Here is a 24,819-nt window from a genome sequence, read left to right as displayed (position 1 = left end):
GAAGCACCCGGTCTACTGATAAAACTAATTAGAGAACCCAGCGAAATTTTTCCTCGTCGAGTTTCACGACGTAAACTTTCGCCCCGCATTGTCTGCCGGTCGCACAAAGTTGATCAGCAGCTGCAGCGAGAGACACGTGCAGGTTGCATTGTCTTTTCGCATCCGTGCATCACCTTTCTCAGTGGAAGACGGGTCGCATTGTCGACCGGCGGCTGTCGCATTAAACCAACCAACGACGGAATATACACCCGACCGAGATATAACATTATTTTCCCATTATTTCACCGAGTCGTTTTTCCTTATGAAATGTGCTCCACCCGCCAGGTGACATTTCGCATCTTTAACCGCAGGATCCTTTGAACGAGCACGCTTCGAACTCTTTGAATCTGGAATCGGGTCGAGCACTCGTTCTCGGTGTTGGCACAATGCTCGATCCTATTTATTCAACGTCGTTTCTGCGTAATACTGTTGGGCTTGTCCCTTTGTCGACGGGGAATATTAATTGTGAATAATAATGTTGAATCAAATTTCGTTGGTGGATGAGATTTCATTGTACGTCGCTTTTGATGACGCTTTCATGGAATAATTAGCTCCATTTTATAAATGTCCATAATTTTTAGTTATTAAAGAACCTATATTATAAAAATGGTACTTACTAATTTTTTCGAATGTAGAGAACACGTAAATCAAATCTGGCCAAAATATCATCCCACAATTTCTCAATCTCTCTTTTCCAACATTTATTCAAATAGTATATGTATATATTTAATTTTGCATTCAAATGTTATCGCATAATATTTTTTATAGCTACATCTAATCAAAATAAAACAATAAATTTAATTACCATTTTGTTGAAGATAAATGTCCGGTAATTCATGGACGGGAGTGAAAATATGAGAATGGTGATCACCAAATTATAGATGACTATTTTTCAGTAATTTAACTGTTTCTCAACCGTAATTTTATATTTTTTTAAATTGTAACTGTTTGCAATAAAATTCGAGATGAATTATCTTTTGATATTGTTTGAACTGTGCAGACTCTGTAGACACTTTTCATACGATAAAGTGGAGAATGAATTGCAGCAATTTGGGAGAAAAATGGATCGAGCATTCCAAGAAAATCGAGACGAGAACCGAAGAATTCTTCTAGATGAAAAATGGAGGTCGTACTCACGTAGTTGTACTTTAGGTCCGGATGCATGTAGTCGACACCTGGAACAGAGAAAAAGAAGAAGGTCAGTTGCGCCAGTCTTGAAGAAAATGGGGACAAGGTAGGATTACCACATTTCTCATAAAAATCAGTATCTCACCCATCAGAACTTTTAATATGATGTATATTGAAAGCTATTTAAATTGAATCGCAGGCCTTTTGAGATCCATTTGGCAGTTATAAAATTCTAAAAATCTCTAATATCTTGAAAAAACTTTTAACCAATTTAAAAATGCTGAAGTGCCCTTAAAAGAGGAACTGTGAAACGAAAATTTATTTTCCAGATACATAAAAGGGCGCTGAAAACAAGCGAGAGCACTCTTCAAGCAAGAATATTATTTATAAACGTTGATACTGTTTTCAATACATTTTTTTGCATCTGAAAACTGTGACCCAGTGCGTATCTTACAAAACAAGACGTTCCAAGATTCCCAGAGAGCCAGTAATTGCAAGCCAGAGCCGAAGTTCGCGACAAAGATTAATCCTGGCTGCAGGAGCAATTAACAAGGAACTAATCTAGCTTCCACGAGCTTGTTCCGTTCTCTGGAACCGGAAATCCAATTCGCCAATTAACCCTAGCGCCAAGGACACGCTTGGAAACCATAAACTCATCCTCGATCCCAAATCGTTCAACAATTTACACTAATTACAATACAAAAAAGTGTGCAACTACTACAAGACAGCGTAAATGTGTAAAATATTACGCACACTGGTAGAGCGATTTGCAAGCAACGTGAATTCTTGAAACAAGAGAACGCGTTCGAAATGGAAACATATTGACACGTGAATGTAGGAGCTGATCAAATTGCGGAAGACCGATACTGTCGAGACACGGAGTCACTCTCAGCTCGCTGTCGAGCCTCCTGGGGGATTTATGCAGAGGAAAAATCCCTAGTTACAAGCACATTTCGCCATTTTTGTTGCTCTTCAATTAGAAATTGTATGATGAAGCTCGAAGAATATAAAAGTAGTCACTCGAAATGAAAAGTTTCAAAATAGAAGCTTGCTTATAATCTTCGACGTCAAACAATTAATTTTTTCGACTGAAAAAAATGTCTATGGTCAGATAAAACCCTTCCGACGGGAATATTATAAAAAACATATCAACTCAATCCAGCCACTATAGTTTGCAAAATTAAAATTAAAATACGCACAACCTTTTTCTTGTCGAGATAAGCAAGAATTGCAAAAGTCAAGTTCCAGTATTTTGTAAACAAATTCGAAATCGGCAAAACGATGACTTAAACTCTCCCTAATTTCGCATGAACTGCGTCATGCAAATTGTCGCAATTTTCTCAAAACGATCACTTATGACAGATGTAGCGCAGTGAAAATGGCTACTGATAATGCAAAATTGGAGCAGGCAGGTTAACTGTTTGCGGACTCCTTGGGGCATTCAATTTGCAATTTCCCGCGATCAGCAGGACGCCGTGACGCGGTATTAGCGACGTGTTTACGGAGAGCAGTGACTGTCGTCCGAAATCGATAGAAGCGTCCGATAAGCCGCGAAAGACTGAAATCCTTAACGAACAGCGTCTCGGAACACTCAAGATTATAGTTTAACAGCTCTGGGGCGTAATAAGCCTAGAGGGACGGACAACAAATTATCGATTGCCCGGGGAACGGAAATCTGGAAACTTAATCGCGTTTCGTAAGCAGCCATTGCCACTGTAACCCCATTACGACAACGATCACTCCTCGCGTTACGACTGTGTTCCTATTACTGTTTTGTCCACGCAACACTGTGAAATTAGGTCTCGGACCGTTAATACAGGGTCTGTCCGGAAAGTAAGGGTGGATTTATAGTGGAGCAGCGAGGTGAGCTGTGCGGTGATAAAAAAAAGAAAAACAAAGAAAATACATATGTACTTTTACATTAGTATGTGTCGAAATGTTGTCACGAATGTTTGTTTCTTTCCACCGCGCCGCTATCATCGATGCTCGCAGCTCCACTATAAATCCACCCTAATGCGATCAAATTTTTGTTGGCTCTCCGATTGACCGCTGCGCGGAGTAGTATTTGGGCTGAAAACCTGGCCAAAAATCAAAATTGGAAAAATTTACATAGAAAGTTGTGGTTGCGTCCCAAAATAGATAAATGAATATGCCATCACGTGGTGCACTCCTTAGCTGTGTTTACCTAAACAGTCACTAAGTGCCTGCACTTAGAACATAGCACTTGTTCGATACACACGTCTTTGATCTCGCAGCATTCCATTCGTACGCATCTTTTTCCTGTGATAATTTTTATCTTGGAAGTGATCTGTTTGGTGAAACTTGTGATGGAAAATTGTTACAGAAGGAATGTACATTACATTAATCATATTTTTGTCAATGTTAAAATTGTTTTTATACGTGTTTTTTACCGATCTACAAGCCTGACTAAGAGCTCTTAGATTTTCATGACTTTTTTGCATAAATTATTGTTTTTTAAACGTATGCAAGTTTCGTTAAAAATAAAAACTGTAAATGTCGTAACAGGAATTTCACAAATCGAATTTTATCAAAGTTTTTCTGATGTTTTTTCAACGAATATTCTATTTTTTATTGTACATAGTCCTCGCAACGAGGAGTATCCATACAAATTACCCAGTTGACAATATATCCACAGAAGTGGATCGATCACGTCGGTCCTGATCCAATGGATTGTTGTCCGTCGGCAAGCACCGTCGAACGTGTCTGGTTCTGGTTGATTTAATGAATTTAGCTGTATCGCGAAGCCCAGGTACGAATTCTGCTTCGAATATAATTGGATTGCCTCTGCAAAACTAGGTCAAGCCACGTTCGACAACATTCGGTCAATTACCGACATGAAGAGTTTGACGAATGTTAAACAATCGGTGCATCGCGCACGATTAAACATTGTTGTTTATACAATTTATTCGATCTTCCGTCCCAGTTACGACAAATTCGAAAAGACCAGTCACACGCTGACTTCGGAAACAATTTAATTATACTTCAACAAATTTATTTACATAATTTGTTATAGAAATTCTATTTCTAACTGTTCAAGTTAAATAATGTTGAATACCGTATATTTTAAAATGCTTCTATATTTTTTTATTACAAAAATACTACCTTATTTTGCATTTAAAATGAAGCCTGAATATTAGACAATGAAATAGGAAAAGTGCCATTTTTAAATCTTCTTAGATTATATTGCAGAAATAAATACAAAATAGATGGACTCCTAATCCAAACCTAATTATAAATAATTGTAATTCCTTATAAAAAAATAATATCTTTCCCAAGAAACAATTACCTATACAAGCTGCACCATAAAACAGCCGGAAACCCACACAGAAAAGTCAACATCTCAGAACAACATAAATTGTCATAAATAAGAAACAATATCGTACGGCAACAATTAACAGAATTACGCTACGGCAACAATTAACAGAATTACGCGACGGCAACAATTAACAGAATTACGCGACGGCAACAATTAACAGAAGTACGCTACACGGCAACGTCGACAGGCGATTATCTCGTCAGGACAAGCAACCGATGCACTAAGGATTGCGAGATTCACATAATCTAAATGCGATTCCATTAATGAGATCTTGAGAAGTCTGCCGAGTCTAAATCCACGAATCTATTAGCAAATCAGGATAACAATTAAGAGACTGAAACACTGTAAGATTAAACTATAGGACATACAACACTGCAAGAAGAACGTCACCTTCTTCCTAGCAACGTGAAACCTGAACTGTCGGAACGACAACGTGACCATTGTTAATGGCTGCCGAGGTCTCGTTTCAAAGTCCACGATAGAGAAGTCGATGATCAGACCTCCTTCCACCTTAAACAATCTAAATCTCCTATCTCTCTTTCTCTGTTAGCTCTGCGCTGGGTCACGTTCACCCCCGCGATCTCAACTACCTGTTACGTCTTAGTTCTCCCACGACAACGTGACTCCAGAAGCTATCGGTAAATTAGCTAGCTTCGCTTTAGCTACCTTAGGTTTAGCTATCAGGTGACCGGCAGGGTTATTGCCGTTCTCATTCGGAAAGACAAACGATAAACAAAGTGAATCCTGCAGCATCTTGTTCAGAAAAGGCTCCAACAATTTTGAAAAATTATTATTCGCTTCTTTATTAACCCTTTACACTCCTCACATCAGAGAAAGAGAAATGTAAATAAAACGGGTTTTTGTATGTAGTTGGTTCTTCCTTTATTTATTTAACTGTCTTATTTTTTAGCTAAAAACAAATGTAACTTCCACAAATATAGATTACAACAAAGTTTGAGAGTTCATAACGTAAATGAGTAAGTGCAATTTGAAACAGTGAAAACATTAGAAGACTTTAAGAGTATGAATATACTATTTTCACTACATTAAAATTATTGATACAGAATATAAATTTATATTCAACTCCTGCGTCTTGCAATTGGTGCAGAAACTTTTTATTTTGCATGAGCAACAAAATTGTTTAAAATAAGTAGCAGTCAAGGAACTGTCCTTTGAAGTAAATTTCAAATAAGACACTGAAAATAGTAGGGAGTTGTTGGCAACAAAATAAAAAAATACTTTGGAGTGCAAAGGGTTAAGGTTTGCATTTTGGGCTTCATAATAAAATGCCTGCTGATGTCTTGCTAATTTTGGAAATTTTTAGCTGTTGAGTAGACTGAGTGATTTTATACAAAACAAAATTTGAGATTCTTGTTGTATTATTATTACAACTCAATAAAAATGTCAAGAAGCTTAGCTACCTACAGTTTGGCTACCAGATTCTTCTTCCTAAAAACTTCTTCCTTTTCCACGTCCAAACCAAAACCATTTTAAATTGGGGAACCTAGAGGATGTTATTGGGAAAGTTTTAATAGTCATGATCTCACCATCATCCATTATGGCTGTGGTCACGTTCTTCCCAGTAACACCCTGAGCCCACGCTGCCTTCACGTTCAGATCTAACTTTGGCTTGCCACCATTTTGCCCTGTATTCTTCAGGTACCATTGGTACTGGAAGTACGGGTCTGACGGGTCTCTATTCCCAGGGTTCCAAGGGTTCTTGATCTGGTATAATGGCACGAGGTTGTCAACACTCAGAGGCTTGTAGCCTCTCTTCACTCGCTTGAAGCCTGCTTGTTGCACTGCTGTGTGCACCTGGAACGTTAAAAATAATTCTTGTTAATCAATCGTGATCAGACTAAGGATTTTAGGCATTCATAGCAAAATGATGTACATGAAATTGTTTTTTTAAATTGTAGGAGAATTAAACACAAATTTGAAGATGTCATATTCTTCATCTATTAACGTGATTAAGGGAAAAAATAATAAGAAACTTAAAAAAATAAGAAAATTAATCCATAGATCCATTCTTACTTATTAATTTTCTTTTACATATTTTTTTGGTTTATATTCCTTTTATAAATTTAAAATGGCTGTTAGAATATTAGGATTTAAATGAGAGAATATTAGAATTTACATGAATACTGAGTCTCGCCAGCTGAAAGTTAAAATGTATGAGACCGGACTAACCCCAACCCCCCCCCCCCTCTCCCAGCTATTTGCACTTTCCACATTGCCAGTTGAAAGTTAAAATATATGTTACTGACTAGTTTCCCAAGCTATTTGCATTTTTCAAATTACCAGTTGAAAGTTAAAATGTATGATACTGACTAGTCCCTCGAACTATTTGCATTTTTCAGATTGTAACCTTTGGAACGGTGAATATATTAGCACTTTTAAATCTGTGATAGACAGTCTATACCCAAAAGTATTAAGATATGCACAGTGTTCGAATTTTCTAAAATTCAGAAGAAGTATATATAAAAATACAGCATTTTACATTTATTTTTCTCGTTTCCTCCACTCACGCCCACTAAAGTAATTAACATTACAGCAACAACTTATTTGCATCGAATGAATTTTTATTCGAGCCACGTTGAACAATTTACATTATTTATTCTCCGGTGTTGAATAAATTATTTTTCTTATTTTTTTCCGCTCACATTCGCTAAAACAATTAACACTGCAACAACAACTTATTTGCATGAAATGAATGTTTAATCGAGCCACGTTCATCAATTTACATTATTTATTCTCCAGTGTCGAATAAATTATTTTTCTTATTTTTTCCCCCACTCACACTCACTAAGATAAAATCAAAACATCAACTTATTTGCATCAAGTGAATGTTTAATCGAGAAGAAAATAGAATAAAATGTTTAACCAAGTTCAACGATTTACACAACGAGGTATTTAATTCTCACTGTTTAGATTACCAACTATTTTTATATCAGCCTGCACAACAAACACCCAGAGAAGTATTTACGAAAACGACGACGAGGTATTTGCATCGAGGGAATGTTTAATTGAGACGCAAATAGATAACGGTTTCAGGGTATCAGGATCGAAAGAAATCGGCTGTTTTTCGCGCGATGAAAATGCATGAGAGCGAGTAAGGGCGTTCTTTCAACGGGATAATGACGATTCCGCGCTGGAGGTGCGAGCGACTCCGTCAAAGGACCGTAATTTTATGCCAGCAATCTGTTCCTCGTTCGATTACGTTCTCGTCGCCTCGTTCGAAATTGGGTATTCATTTACATTTATATCAGCCGGCTGATGGATCGCATGCCCCTGAATCGAGCCCCGAACAAACCGCCCACGGCCGTACGATTAATTTCGCTCGGTTTACCCGGGAAATTTCCACGGGAACGTGGTGCATACCTCTCCGGTGAAATCGTTGCCCTGCACAATTCTCCGCGTGCGATTAGATAGATGCAACATTGCACATTTTTTTTATTCAATTCTAACTGTTAACTTAATTCTGCACGCCCTTTAGAAAAAGGCTTGTATTTTAAGAATTAATTTGGGGCACAATTAATTCTGAACACTGCAGATATTTATTGTTCACGGAAATAATGATTATTGCGCCTATATAGAATTTTTATTGATATAGTTTTTGCAAAAATTAAGATTTTTAAAAAAGAACCCGGTACGTGTAGAAGGTTTAAACTTTGTGGGAATGTTTATCACAGTTTAGAGATTCTAAAGATTTTTTTTCAAGCAGAAATAGTGATTGTATCCAATTTTATAATTATTATGGTCAAGCAAGTTAAATTTTTTTACGTGGAACTAGCAATGTTGATTTTAGTATAGCACTACATGAGAAATTGTTTTTCAATGTTTGCATGGGAGTTCAATTTTTCGCAGTATAATTTAATAATAGCTTGAGGCTTGAGGGTTTTGGCAATTTTTTATTGTTTTTCAAAGAAACTTCTACGTGTTTGAAATTTCAACTTTGTCAAATTGTTCATTAATCTTTAGAGACTGTAAAGATATTTCTTTCCGATCAGAAGCATTGACTGTATTTAACTTTATAATGATTCAAACAGAGCGCTTAACGAGGTACATATTTCAATTTTATGTCGTATTCAATACCTCTTGACCAAATCCACACATTGCGCTCGTGTTCACATAGTTTCCAATATACGTGGGCCTTGCCAACAAACAAAATTAAACGAGAATTCACTGAAAATGGAATGCATTAAATTCGTACTGGATTTCAATCCCAGCAGGCTTTTGTTCCAAAATTAGAGACTTAATACCTTTATGAAATACAGAACAAAATTCGTTTCGTGTCACAGGAAGTCGGGTCATGCGATTTTTTCCATATTTTTAACAGATGAAATACAAAAACATGACTGCTGATACTCAGAATAAAAATTGTCCAAGTCAACTGTACAAAACAAGAATTAAATGAAAAGACATTTCAATAATTTTTAGAAGCGAGAAATAATATAGCAAAATCCAATTTGTCCAATCCATTTTTATCATAAATTTTTTAAGTATTGTATATATTCCTTCATTTCTTGCAAGCTATATTATTATAGATCTATATGTACAATAGAAGACCAATAATTGTGATTGTTTTTCCGTATTTCATTTTTCGAAAACCAAAATTCGCATTACTCATGACATTTGTCTCAAGCATTAATTACATCAAGCTTAATAACGACTCAAACAATCCATTGAATAAGCTTAATATTTAACTTTAATTTCCTTTAAACCCGAATTAGCATCGAGACAGTTTTATTTCAGAATTGTATTACTTTTTTTCTGCCTACCGCCTACATATGGAAGGCTCGTCGAGGGAAGAATACGGAAAAAGTAATCGGAGAGTTCTCCGTCTTCCGTCGCTGTTGCCGGAGACACAACGAAACGCGGTGAGGCGGAAAGACACGTGACGGGGAAATACGCGACGGAATACGCTCCGTAGAAAAAATATTTATCGTGGGAACTTGGGGAGAATATCGCTTACCAGAGGATCCACCTTCAACCTTCTCGTGTGCGGCACCGAGCGTTTGCTGCGCGCGTGCGGCAGAGCCCTGTGCACAAAATGGTATTCCGTCTGACTGCCCAGGACCTTGAACAAAACAACACAGATTCGTTGATAAGCTGCTTTTCCAACACTATTATCGTTTGTGTAAGGCAGAGTTGGGCATTAATCGATTAAAATTTTAATCGAGATTGATTGATTAATGTGTACGATTAAAAAAGTAATCGTTGAAAAATCGACGATTGATTCAATCGATTGATGAAGTTAATCGTCAATCGTTGATTAAATTTTTGCCCAACTCTGGTGTAAGGTGGGACATACACCTGGGAGGTCGGAAAGTGACTTTGAGAATTTTATTTATTTCAACAAATGGTTGTATTGACACTAAACCTACCGACCCTAAATAATAACTGGTACATATTCCCTTATAAAAATGACAAGATTGATTTTATTTAGAATTCGCGCAGTTCCTATTGTAATATGTGCTCCACTAAAGATATCTACAATGATTTCTTATGAAATTATTCTTGTTATATCAATAATCGTAAAATAAAAAATCTAGAACCGGTCATTTTTACCGGTGATGGTAGGTTTAGTGTTATAAAACCATTTAGTACATAAGTTGTGTCATACTTTTTTTTATTATTATTATTATATATTATATACGGACCTATAGGTCCTTTTATACAAATGTATACAGTTTTTACAGTATAACTGATAAAAACAAAACGAAAACATAACATTTTTTATCTACAAAATACTAAATTTTCGTTAAAAAATGCGCAATAGAGGTGGGGTCGCAACCATGTTAATGAGACGATTGAAAATTGTTGAAAAATAATAACGATGTAAAATACAATCTCTTAAGTTGTTGGGAAACATTACTTCAGGCGTAAACATTGCTCAATCGTGAATTTAGGAACACAGACATTTTGTATAAAAATAAGGGACGGGACTATTAAATACTTAGAAATAGTGCGTGACTACCGAAGCAATCAGTGGCGCACAATCAGTCACAGTAGAGTGTCCAACTACTAATTTTTGAGGTCTCGAGTTCTCGAATCTACCTGCCAAAATTCCGAGGACCAAAATTCCTGATGGCCATACTGAAAAAAGACATCTCACAGGGATTTTCAAACAAAAGTCGGATTTCTCTTCTTCCCTTTTGAAAATAAAATAACTCCGCTAAAACAGAAAGTACAATATGAAATAAATAAAAACTACTGCTGGACTGTCAGGAAAAAATTCCGGCCACCGATAAAAATTCTACAAGAAAGATGACGAAAAGGATACCAGTGGCAAAAAGTTCAGTCCCGTAGAAAAATTCAGCTGAAAAATGCGAGAATGTAAAAAAACAACCAAAAAGAGATACATAAAATAAAAGCATTCGCTAGAAAAATGCATCGTTTCGCAGAAGGGATTCAACGAAAAAAGGAGTAAACTTAAAAAGAACAACCGAAAAAAATAAAACAATGTACGTCTAGTCAGTCAGAGGCTAAAAGAAACTTTTTCCCCAACCCAATATATTGTGAAAATATAAAAAAAAGCAGGGATCTCGTCTGAAAATAAAATAAAAATGGGTCGGGTTAAAAAATGAGAAAAAAGAAAGCTTATCTCGCGCCAAGAAAAACACAATGTTTCACCTGTGAGGTGATAAAAAAAACGAGTATAAACAGAAAAGAGAAAAAAGAAAGTGCTGAAGTGTAAAAAGATATATAATTTTGCCTAATCCATAGGTTATTTCCCGTCAAGAAATTACGGTTCGTGAGATGTTCTTGGTGCAAGTTTGTTAAATTCCTCGTCGACCAATTACACGTGGCAACACGGAGGTAAAACAACCGCGAGGAAATTCGAGAGAGGCTGAAGCAAAGCACATCCGCTACGCGGCAAACGCATTATCCGCTCCCCTCGTTCTCTCCTCATCAAGGGAGAGTGTGTTTCACGTGTCTGGAGATCTAAAGGAGTACAATCTCTCCAGCAGCCCACGGAAACAGCGCGGTAGTGGTTTCGTGGGGTGTCTTCCGGATGTGCGTGAATGTAGCAACAGAACTAACAAAGTGCCCTACTGCTGCAACAAGTTGTCACAAGCTTTTGTCTCTCGTCGTTGTTTCTGATAGATGTTTCATAGATTCGGAAACCGTGAACATTTCCCGTTGCGTATAATATAATATAATTATTGCGTATAATAATTAATATTATAGCTGATTGATGAAATCTAACCGAGACTCACTTAGACGTGAAATTAATTCAGTCAGAATTTCGTGGAATTTCATGGAATTAAATGAATTTAATTCTTGCAAACACATCGATCCGACGTCACAAAGTAAAGTCAATGATCAGGTTGGATCAGCAAAGGATGGAGATCAAGGCGTCGCTCCAACAATCCAATCGAGCCAATTACTGGCCGATAAAGTTATCTCGAGTACAGTGTGTAGACTGTTATCCGATTAATAACTACGCCATGCGATAGGGCATCGATCGGACTGACCGACGGCAGATTAAACACGCGCGCGCGCGTGCTATTTGCCCTTTCCGCGTGCTTAGTTCCATGATGCTGTCAACCCCGGCAGATGAAACAAAAATGTCTCCGTTATAAAATACACAGACAGTCCGTTCTTTCCGAGACGTCGATACACCTTCCGCGATCTTAGATCAGATCCATAGAGCTGAAAATTACGGCAGAAATATAAATAAGAATTTTTCTACATTCTCACAGATTAAGAGTCGAAGGATTTTCTTAAATTTGTAATTGTTCAACAAGAAATAATAAAATTCAGGTAAGGCTCTGAAAAATTCAATTTCAAGAGGATATAAAATTGAAGTGACTGGGGAAAATGAGAGCAAAGAAATCATTGTATAAATCACATTAACAATATACAAATGAACAATTAGCGTAAAGGTAGAGTTTAGAAGAATCCTTTTTCTGAAGGGACAACTTTACGGGGTTACTTTATAAATCCCATTAACAACATAAAAAATTCTTCCCCGTGAGAATATAAAATTAAGTCAACTGGGGAGGATGAAAGAAAAGACACTATTCTACGAGTCTCGTTAACAGTATTGAATGATGTAAAGGTATAGGTGAGAAAAATTCTTCTCCTAAGGGCTGATAAAATCGAATCTACTGGACAGAATGGAAACAAAAGGTGTGAAGGGATAAAACGATTTCCCCGGACGTTTATGGTTCGTTTCACGGGCGAGAACGACCCAATTTCCGGGTCACGCGTCACTCTCGCATCCCGAAACGCTAGAAAATGGCGGTATCCATGGCAGAGAAACGAACAACGATCGATCGACACCAACGCGGACGGATTCCAATATCGTAACAAGATTTCTCGTAACGCGCGCGGTCACGTGCGGTTTGGCATCGATAACCGCGCGCGTTGCGCGAGCAAGAGAGTGAGCTTGAAGCATGATCGCAAGCAAGTCTGCTCTCCTTTCTACGGTTCTCCTCCGGCGAAAACTTGCCGAGAGCAGCCGTAGAACTTTGACACGATGTTTTCCTCGTGACCGGCCACGGGAGAAACGTAGAATAGCTTCCCCTCGGGCTACAAGTATCGGGAAAACAATCAGGGTAGTAGTGCAGAGTTTGAAAATAATTTCCGACCGGGCGGTACGCTGGGAATAAAGCGTGTTCCTTTTTTTATTTTTGCGCCGCGACTGTGCTCGAGCCACGGGGCCGAGTTTTACACTGAAATTGTTGCATGATTGGAGTGACTGGTCTGCGACGGTTTAGAAAAATGATGGGTTCAAGTTTCCCTGAGATTTTTCCTCAAATTTTCCGAGGGAAAAAACGCGAGTCCCAATCGAATGGATAGATGGCTCGGGAATGTTGCAATTCTTCGTTTTTGTGCAATAATTTTGCGGAAGTTGAATCGAGTAAAATTTTTATTTTTATTTATCAATTTTATTAATCTGTGCAAGTTTTCCTGGAGAACACATTCATAAAAATTTTATTTCGATTTTTTCCTGCCAATATGGAATCGCGCAAACGTTTCTGGCACGACTTTATTCCTTTTAAATAGGATAATTTAATCCTTTTTTCAATAGGATAATTCGCAAATATTAAATCCATTCAACAAGACAAATATTAAACAGCTTCTACCTCGTTCATTATGCAAAAGCAATATTTACGTCCACGTGCAATGGAGTTCAAACAAATAAATAACGAGCACAAATACGTCGAGTGGCTCCGAACTCAACTCTCCAAATGGATATCGAATGAGAATTGTTTAGTTTTCCGGGGATCCATTAATTACTGTGCGTCATCGACTTTATGGAAGCGGATGCATCATCCCCAGTCGACATATCCGAGCCATCTCTGATAGTTAACATCCACTAGTTACCACTAGTTACCGTTAATCCCTTAATTAAAGGAGTACATACTAACTTTTCCGTGACAGATAGGGATCGGATTCGGAGAAACCGTGGCCGACTATGGGACAATTTATTTTACTTTCCCTTATCGTTTACAGTGTACATATTCCACTTGGCTAAGTATATTCCAGTTGCCTAACCGTTTATCTGACCGCAAAGTATACAGGGTGTCTCAAAATTCCTTCAACATTCGGAAATGGGAGGTTCCTGAGATCATTTGGAGCGACATTTAGATTTCTGACTTTACATACATTGACGAGTTCAGATTTTCAATTCTAAATCAATTGACGAGTTTAGATTTTCAATTTTACATAGCTGGACAATTTAAAATTTTCAACTTTACATGTATTGACAATTTTAGATTTCTAATTTTACGTACATCGACGAGTTTAGATTTTCAATTTTAAATCAATTGACGAGTTTAGATTTTCAATTTTACATAAATTGGCAATTTTAGATTTTCAACTTTGATCTATGATCAATCATCTTTACTCTACTTGTATGATCAATCATCTTTACTCTACTTGTACGATCAATCATCTTTACTCTACTTATACGATCAATCATCTTTACTCTACTTATACGATCAATCATCTTTACTCTACTTATACGATCAATCATCTTTACTCTACTTAGAAGGTTGTGCATGATTTCTACCTCAACTTGTCTGGCTATACTATATTTTGTCTGTATTCTACATACTTGTTGAACAGTCTATTTCCATTCCTTTTATTTGACTATATTACATCAATCTCATTTTTTACTTCTTTAACTATACATTAACTTCATTCTAATTTTGTGTCTGTATACATAATTCTCACACTATTTGTTTTCTATCAATAATTCCCATTCTGCTTATGGATCTACGAATAATTCCCATTCTCGCTATCGAGCTGTGCATAATTCCAATTCTCCCACAGAGCTGCCATAATCCCCATTATAACTGCCGGGCTGCATATAATTCCTATTCGACCTTTCCTCGTCCATATTCTACGATCCTGGATCTACACAGCAACGTACGTGCATATATCGTTATGTACGAATACTCCATTCCACTCGTCCGACCACAGGTCATCTCTATCCTCCATATCCCACAATCCCATCTACCCATTCTACTCATCTTTACAAAAACTATTCTCATTGATCTCGTCCCACAATAAACCTTTCTCTGTCTCTATAAAAGGTCGTATTCAATCCACTTATCCAACATCATCCTCATTAATGTTCTGGAATCTCCTTTCTGGTGATGTAAATTTCGATGCTACGAATGAAAGGTTAAGCGATCACATATAATATCAAATGACGTTCACGGAACAACGTTACGTTCATCAATAAATTCCTAATGAAATGATACGCCCTTCTACAGGGCAATTTCAGTTTAACGGATACAAAATAGATACAAAACGTCAAAGCCCCTCTAATGGAGCTTCTTTCTAAGAAAATGGCTCGATACATAATTGTATAGATACAAAATACTCCGATACAAATTTTTAATTAAATGTCTTCTTCTTGTCCTTTCCAAACTAAATTGAGCAGTTTCAGCTTTCCAATATTCTTCCAAACCAAATAAAACTCTCCTCCTTAGCACTCCAATATTCTTCAAAAGCGAATTGAACAAAAACATCTCTCCTCCTTAGCTTTTCAATCCTTTCTTGATCTTGATCATTTTCAAAGATGTTCCTCAGCTGTTCAACAGTCTGCCAAGTCAAATGGAATATTCTGGCACGAATTTTCACAAAAATCTCCACCCCTTAGTTCTTCAATACTCTTTGAAACTAAATGAAACCTTTCAGCTTCCCAATATTCTCCCAAGCAAAATGAAACACTCTAGCACAAATTTTCGGAAAAATCTCTCCTTCCAGCCCTCCGGTAGCTTTCCAAAGCAGATGAGACCCTTAAGGTAAGCTTTTTGTCCAAGTCACCCTCCAAGTCCTTCCTTTCTCGCACAGAGACATAAAAGGGGAGTGAAATGGTGGGAAAGGAAGGGAAACAGATGGTTCTACCCTCCGAATTAAAAGAAAAGCGACGGAAGTGGGACCGCCTAGAGTGTCCGATCGATCCACCAATGCGGTTCGACAACGTCTCGGAAAGGAGACGACGCAGCCCGTGCGACAGGGAAACAGGAGGTTCGTCGCTGCCTTATCATGACCATGCTCTGCCTATCAAGTTCCCACAAATGATATATCGTTACTCGTGCTCGAAACGATACCGACCACCGCTTCGATCGATCGAAACTATGCGAGCAACAGAACGCGGTTCATAATTGCGCGCCGTTCCTCGAAAACTTTCATCGGGCTGCCATTGTTCGCCCACGCGTGAACTTTGCATCGAACCCGCTTGGTTTTGTTTGGAGAGATCGCCGGAAATGCTCTGATCGATGAAACCCTTAGGCGACTGATAGCGTGGTCGCCCATACACTGGCAATCTTCGGAAAACTATAGTTTGTGACACTATAGCTTTTATTTTCGAAAATTTGTGGGTCAAAAAAAGGTAGCATTTTTTGGAAAAATTGAATATTGTTTCGAGTACGTTGAAATCGTTGGTACAGAGAACAAGAATTGAGAAAAATTAAGTAGAACTTACATTTCCATAGAAGAAAACGTCGAAAATATTGTTTTTTATTTTTTTTTAGCTACGAGACACCGTAGCTAAAAATATGAAAAAATCGGAGATAGTGTTAGTGAGAATACCTGACTAATAAATTAATTTCCGGATGGGTCGGTCTTGAGCTTCAATATGGAATGGTTTTTTCATTTTTTACGACCAGAGTTTGCAACTAAAAAATCAGAAAAAATTCTCGAATATTTGGATCGATATGGTAAATGTGTCAGACGTTTTAAAAAAGTTTTAGATGAGATTAAATGCGACCGAAACAGCTATCCTTACGGGCGAGGTATAGCGATAAAACTTGGTAGGAAGAGTTCTTTCTGGGTAAGCCATCGATCTTCTATTTCTTATGGATATTATATCGGATGGGGATGATGTATTAGGCGATATTATACCGTGAGTATTTATGTTAATCCTTTGAGCAGGAGGATTACTTTAGGCTGTAACCGACCAATGCTGTAGACCGACTATTGCTTTGAAGCGCATTCATGCGTCATTACTCATCACAAGAAGCCGTGTACACGCCCATGATCTGTGTAATGTAGCGTACGAAAGGGGCCGTGTATAGTATCAAAGCATCAGCCAAGGTATCAAGGAAATCGATTTCGATTGGCACAATGGATCATCTAATCGCTAACATTCCTGTATTACCCTTTGAAAGGAACTATGAATTACCTTGCATTACAAGCTAATTTGGTAGACTGAACAATGACTCCCAAATCTAATTTGATAATCATAAATAACTCAGTAATGATTCTAATTAGTGATATGCGAGATCCCAGGAACTCCCGAAACCCGATGCTTTGGACAGGATGGGGAGACGCGTATCGGGTCGGGAGGGGATTCCGAAAATGATCGGGTTTCCCGAGAATATTCGGGATTTTTGATACTGCACGGAACCTTTTAATATCGTTCTTTAATAAGAAATCCCGAACATTTTCGGGAAACCCGAACATTCTCAGGAATCCTGACAGTTTTAAGATCCCGTTCCCGTTCGGGCAGATTCGTTTGCATTTATCGTAGACGGGACACTATTTGTTCGAGCTTCAAAGGCCGAGCCGGACGTAGAGAAGGACAGCGACTCACCGCGTCTCTTTCTTTCCCATACGCTGTCCTTCCTTGCGCCCGAAACTTTCATCGTCAATTAAACCACTAAATACAGTTGAAATTATATCGTGGTTGGTCCTATTTCAATCAGAAAAATGCCACAAATATAGTGATAAAAGTTTCATAAAAAAATAAGTAATAATAAAAAAGATTTTATACTGGTATTACATTGTGAGGACGCACGGGCCTTTGAACCGTGCCGACGACTGCGATTCTCCGCGTCGCATTGGTAGTGGTTCACACCGATATACCTGAGCCGAGATTATCGTGTACGGCCTTTTTGCGCTTATAGAGGATCTACTATAAACCTGCGGTAACCTGGGGCAAATCTGGCACAACATTTCACTGATCCGCGTATCAAAAAAATGAAAGAGAGATTGGTGCATCAGCAATGGGACGAAGAGAAATGCGAAAGTGGACGCAATTGCAGCGCGGACCGTTGAAGAATTGTTTCGCAGGTCGTTTCCAGTTGCAGCCCCGAATCACGTCTCGTTCCCGTGCACCGTGCAAATTGCATTTACATGCAATCGTCGTGCGGAAGGGAGAGGACAACAAACCTGCGCACTCGTGTTTATGGACGCACGCGCTCGCTTGTGTCAGTGTTTGTGCATGCGTGCAGCAACTGCAACTGCATGTAGCTGGAACCAACACAGGATAGCCGTAATGTTGCGCTCTCGGTGTTACGCACTCGGGTGGGCGCTTGCTAATTGGATTACGTGACACGTGTAGCCCCAAGTCAAACTGGATTAAGGGATAGTTCGACGGACGGAGGCACGCTACCCGAGACAAAGCGGATACCGAAGTCAAAGAGGCCACTTTGCTATTCACCGATTAGGCTTGATCAATAGAGTGGACCTGCACTATGTCACCTGGCTATCACCAGTGATCCCAGGTGGGTGTACGTTCTTGGCGCAGGTTCTAAGAAGTAGGCGAGCAAGTGCTCCTTTTGGCAATGGCGTCACGCAATTCTGAATTCATTGCCGTTTTTTTCTTTTTTTTTGACACGTGCTTTGTCGAGTCAAGTTTTCGAGATTGTGTGAGTTTATTGCTTGTAGAAGTAGTCTCTCAGGTTTTATAAGAAGACAATTTGCATATGATATGATTGAATGATTAACACATTACCGACCGGTGATTATTGCATAATTTTGAAAAATCTATAGTACATAGATGAATACATTTTAATGGAACTTTTAATAGCAACAGCAATTTTTATTGTCAACTAACAAGTCACCCTCAATAACGTCATCTAATACTTGCATTTAAAATTGTAATGTAAAAGAAAATTCCTATGCTTTCTTTTCGTACAGCACAATTATTGAAAATCCAGTCCAATCATTGCATATGTACTCCATTTATCATTCGTAAAATGTCTGAAATAGTAAACATTGTTTCATGTTCCTCATTTCCGGGGATGCATTTTCTCTACACGATGCACGGTCGGATGCACCATCGGGTCGGAAAGTGCACCGGTTCCCGACACTTGCATGAGAAACGGGGATCGAAGCCGAGAAATCTGCATAGTCGATGCATACCCACGGGACCGTAATAAACGTAGCCGGTAACACTTGCAACGCTGCTCTACACTCTCGCGAATGCAACGCGAGATGAATTTCAGATGCTCCGATGGACTTCCGCGGACCCGAGTCCAAAGGAGGACTTTTTACGAGATAGTTGCATTCATCTATTTTGCGCTGGAGGTGTGTTGATGCAGTTAGCTCGTGGCTCGTGACAATTTTCGATAATGCAGCAAATGCGTTTAGTCAAATTCGATGTTCTTTTAGGAAAATGCATATTTGCATGTATTTCGCAGTCTGACGAGTTCACTCTGTTCGGATAAATGAAAATGTAATTAAAGGAGGAATGAATGAAATCAGAACGACTTTTTTCTCATTTCAAATTGAAAAATAAATTTTTAATTAAATCATTTAAACTTCAGTACTAATTTTATTAAATAAATTGCTTTCCCCAATTTTTCTGATTGCTACAGGAACGGTCCATGGAAAAGAAAATTAAACATTTATTATGATTTTCTAGCTAATTAAAGCTTCAAATTCTTCATTTTTCAATTTTTCTCGAACATGAAAAGTGTATAAATATACACGGAGGAACTTCAACTGTGCACTTTCACGAAGATCTTAAAAAAGGATGGAAAAGCGCAGCTTCTAAATGAAAAGATAAGATCAATAAACGAGCTGTTTAATTATTGAAACGATCCCGTAAAAACAGCAACCACGTTGACGCGCAGTAGACGGAATTGATTTTGCCTTCCATTTTTGTCACAAATTGGAACGCACGACTGCTATAGCATCGAATGAGAAGATACGTGTCTGCGAGCCGGCATAGTGAAGATTAAAATAAACCTGCGATAAGTATTCGGGAAGCTAAACCTGCATGCGGGTGTCAGGTTGCTTCGAACTGGGACGAGCAAGAGAGTTCGATTTATTCAGCTAGAACGACTATTTATCTGAGTTTAAAGATCAAAAGATTTTTATTTTTGCTAAAACTATTAAATAAATTGTTTTGTAAAATTATTATGAAAAGTGGCAGTTACTAGATTAATTAAATGATAAGGGCACGTTGTAAGTAGATTTTGCAACTTGAACTCAATAGAAGTGCACTTTGCAACAGCTTAGGATCGCTGTCACAAATTCCGCGAGTACACAAGAGAACCGAATTAAGGGAGGGCATACCGTCCGCAGGATCGTATCGCAGCAAAGTTTACCAACACAAACCTGGAACACAGCCAGCGTAACCGCAACATTCCGATCGATCGACCCATTTAAAATGATTATTTTCGCGTGGCTTCTTCCACGTCTAATCTTTTTATTGTTTACAGTCGAGCGAGCACTTTTCTGCTCCATATTAGACGAAATCCCCAGATTCCATTGTCCTCTATTTTCACCGTGGTCGTAAAAAGTTAGTGCTGCCATCTATCTAGTAATTCTTGGCATAAATTCTTGTTAGCCTCCTTTTATGCTACATTATCTGCTCTTCTTTTGTTCTCGAGCATCTTTCCCAACTTCCCTTTTATTTATAGTCTCCATCAATGTTCTATTTCCTTTTGTTCCATTATCTTCTTCTATTCTCAGTAATCTTGTTTACTCTCTTTCAGCGTCCATTTTGTTCTTTTTATTTTCTTGTATTGAGGGCTTATTATCGTGATCTGTTGCTGCTTCTTATATTCTTCCAGTTTATTGTTAGTTAGTTTCTTCTTGCCTTCTGTTGTTGTCAACACTCTTCACATTTTAGTCTTCTATTATCTAGAATGATTTACATCTTTATTTCTTCCTTTATTTTCAAGGGTTTCTTCCCCTCGTCAATTTTTATCCTCTGCTTGGCAAACGCAATTTATCGCTACTTACTCGATTTTTCTTTTTCTTTGTCCTCTCCTTGTGTTCACAACTGAGTTCCTCTTCATCTTCCTTATCAGCGATTCTTTTCGGTTTGTTCTCCTTCTGCGACAGTTTTGTTCTTTTTATTCGAAATTGTCTTCTTTTATTCCCGGTCACTTTCTTCATATTTTTCTGATTCTTTTGCTCAAAATACTCCTCCTCCCCTCTTCTTTTATCTCCATGATGTACCTGTCTCGCTTCTTCTAGTCTCGAGGATCTATTCCATTCCCTTTTGTTTTCTATTTGGCAAACACGATTTATCGGTGGTGACTCTGGAAAGCTATTCCTTTTGTTCTCAATTGAATCCTTCTTTTATTCTCAGCAATCTCCTTGTCTTCTCTTTTTAAAAGAATCCATCTTTTTACTTTCTTTATGCTTGTTAAGTCGTTTTACAGTATCAATTTTCTTTTATTTTCTGCTTAGCCACCGTGTAATCAGCTCAATATGACTGCCATTTTCATTTATTATTAATTGTCTTTACTCTCAAGCATTTTTTTCATTTTTCTCTCTCCATTAATTTTTGTTCGACATTTCTTTCTCTCCTTTAGTTATCAATTACACTCTTTTATTTTCTGTTTAACTAACGCGATCCATTCCGACTGATTGTGAAAGGCTTGTTCTTTTATTCTCAGTTATCCCCGTGCGCTTTTTATTCTTTCATTTTATACTCTTTTGTTCATTCTTTTATTCTCAATTCTTTGTTTTCTGAATTCTTTTCTCCTTTCGTTTTCAAACATTTTTCCATCCCCTCCTATTCTTGCCATCTGTTTCTGTTCTCTTGTTCTCAATATTTTCTTCATCGTCCCCTTTCCTTTTATCATTTCCACATTTTTACCCCGATAGCCACACCGTTTGGTGACTATGACAGTGTCGATCGATTACAGTGATAGTCGGTGGCCGTACGTCACGCCGGACGATTAATCGAGGAAGACGGATCCAGATACTGTGAGACAGCGTCATCGGCATTGTAAATATGGCGTTCGACGAGGATCGATTCCATTTCCCGAGCAGATAAATTACATCTGTCGCGGAGACAGTTCTTCTGTGAGCGACGACGCTGAAAATGCCTTCGCACTTTTTACTTGAATTTCTACGGTTTTATTATCCAGCCTGTTCACAGCTACTACAATAACTCAATCGTCTTCGACACTCATCAACTTACGTAAAAAAGTGAGCACAAATTACTGCAGGAGCGTTGTCCAGGTCCCTTTGAGAGCGAGAGCCACAAAGCCACGCCCACTCCGAACTCCAACGGCAAAGATGGAATACTATTATTTTTGGAGCTAGATTTTTCAGAGATTTTGGAAACTGTATTGATCTAGGATTTGGTTTGCGCTGTGTTACATCTACTTCGAGACTGTTAGGTCGTCGGGGAGCACCGTCTCGGTTCTGTAAAGGGCAAGAGCAACGAAACCACGCCCACTCAAGGCTCCGAATAGGGTCATTGCATTTTTAACATTTGTACAACATAGACGAATTTTTAAAAATATACCACGTTAAAAATAGTAGAATGAGGAATATTAATCATTCTATTATTACAAATGGCTCTTCCTGACCCCGTCCAATCAATATCTGTCTAAACAATAATTAATGTAGAGTTGTCTGTTTGACTATGATCAAAGTGTCCCACCCATTCATACTATTCTCGGATCGAACAAACAGATAGTAATGGAACGCTTGGCCGTTATTATCAGCGGATTTACGATTTCCCACGATCGCGTGGGCGTCGAAGGCGTCTAATGAATGCACAAATCCAACAAGGGAAAGTTAAAGGACCAGGGAGCTACGTAACAAGTGGCATTAGTGTAACAGTACGCTGAAAGGAACGGCGAAGCAGTGCCAGATGACTCTGCAAATGTATTATCGAAACGTAGAAGAGCAAACGTAACTCGAAACGTGTTTACGTCGGGTACACAGTCGTCCGGGGGTTCAATTTTCTTCAGCTTTGCGACCCCTTTTCTGCTCGCTCGAACGTGACTCCGCTTATACCGGGGCACATTTTTCCAAATGCACACTCGAGGAAACCGAAATACTATTGTCCACCCTAAGTTAACTAGACTGTTCTTTGCAAATATTTTACTAAAATATTGTAGTAAAATACAAAATAGAATGTTTACTGGCGTAAAAGAATTTTTTTAAAAATTGCAGTTGATCAGAGTCGTGCAGAAAATTTTCAAGATTGCTTTTCACAAGTTTTTTTATATAAGCCTATATTGTTGAAACTTCTCTTTTTCTTTAGTAACCTCAGTAAGATGAAAATAACGTATTGGCATTCTCAAATTCTTTTAACTGCGTCTACCGGTAAAATTTGTTGGAGAGAAAGATGATAGAATTCAGCAAGAAATGAGGAAAGCAACAACTGACACAGCACCCGAGGACTCTCCCTCAACACGTGCAATAAACTGGAGTCTCGAAAGTCGCGAGAGACGTCACCGTCAATTTATCCTGCGAATGACTCCCACTCGTGCTCCTCGAAGCTCTCGCGTCCTCTCGAGGGCTATTTCATACGACTCTTCCCCGAAGAAGTTTCCAGCTCTTCAAGGGGGGTTAAGACATTAAAAGAGGGTGCAGTTAAAACAAGTGAATTTTAAGAGTTTTTTACCACGCTTATACTAGGTTGCCGTGTCGTTGTTGTATACGTCTAATCTTGTAATTGAATTTTAAACCACTTCCCGATGAGCTGGAGACTTGAAACTTTAAACATAGCTCAGAACTGGATGACAATGCAATGTTAAAAAACAAATTTTTAAAAAAACTGTGCGTCTAGGAGAAAAAAATATTTAAATATTGACCTCGTCGCGCGACGCTCGGTAGTACGTCATCGCGTTGAGCGATCCCCACTCCGCGCGCCAGCGCTCCCTACTCCAGTACGCATTCCCACTCCACTGACCCACTTCGCACCGAAGGAGCTCAGTGTGGTGTGCCGTTCATTCAGGTCCATTTCGGACTCCATAAAGAGACGTCGTCTCTCGGAGTCATCCCCTTCATTCTATCTCGGGTATTTATTACTATATCCTGCGTTCCATTTAAAAAAGACTAAAGAGTAGAAAATAAAAAATATATTTAAAAAACTTTAAAAATCACGCTCATATTAAAATGCACTAAAGAAGAGAAAATAATTTTTTTCATGGTTCCCCCAAAAATTTAGTATGAATTTAAATAAAATCATGACATTAGTGGCTGTAAAAATGAAAGCGTGGAGTGCTAAACTATATTGACGTAATCTTTGTGCGCGCTCCACGCTTTTATTTTTATACATAGTCACTAGTGTGATGATTTTATTTAAATTTGTATTAAATTTTTGGGAGAACCAGGAAAAAAGTTATTTTCTCTTTTTAGTGAGTTTTTTTTACATATTTTTTTAATAACTATTGGGTATATGGGACTAGAACTTTTTGGGATTTAAGCAGATAGTCTTGAAGCACAAGTGTCATTTTTTTTAGTTTCGTATATCCAACAGTTATTCTGAAAAAGATTCTTAAAAATCGTGTGTTTTTTCGCTGCCCTTACACAGGAATCCCCGCTTGATGAGATCCAAGGGATTGTTCCAATTGCAGGGAAACGCGACCGTTTAACCCGTTTGTCAACGCTGACCAGGATAACCGGAAACTCGTCCTGTTCGCAAACTGGATCACCGAGTCCAGGTGTAATCGCGAGCAACAACTTCCTGCCAAGTTCCTTTATCGTTCCCTCCTCGTAAATCATCCATTTCGAACTGGCCAATTAGCGCCTCACTCTACCTATTAAACACCCACCCGTGGAAAATTGTAATCTCCGGGAAAATTCGTTAGTCTGAGCATGCGGAACGTACCCGGACTAAGCAGAACGAGCTCGGGAAA

The 24,819-nt window shown here is 38.3% G+C and overlaps 1 protein-coding gene across 1 annotated transcript in view; it reads right to left on the bottom strand.

The window, feature by feature from the left end:
* Amon (prohormone processing protease amontillado) overlaps nt 1–24,819 on the bottom strand; it is a 69,068-nt gene that overhangs the window by 34,968 nt on the left and 9,281 nt on the right. The window contains exons 3-5 of the mRNA XM_076428389.1: nt 9,480–9,584; nt 6,052–6,319; nt 1,177–1,214 (exon numbers count right to left, since the gene is read on the bottom strand). Coding sequence (XP_076284504.1) covers nt 1,177–1,214; nt 6,052–6,319; nt 9,480–9,584 — 411 coding nt within the window. The remainder of the gene's footprint in view (nt 1–1,176; nt 1,215–6,051; nt 6,320–9,479; nt 9,585–24,819) is intronic.

This window comes from Lasioglossum baleicum, chromosome 7, assembly GCF_051020765.1.
Source record: "Lasioglossum baleicum chromosome 7, iyLasBale1, whole genome shotgun sequence".
NCBI classification, from domain to species: domain Eukaryota; kingdom Metazoa; phylum Arthropoda; class Insecta; order Hymenoptera; family Halictidae; genus Lasioglossum; species Lasioglossum baleicum.
The sequence above is the reverse complement of the archived record's forward strand: the minus strand, read 5'-3'. Positions and strand labels throughout refer to the sequence as shown.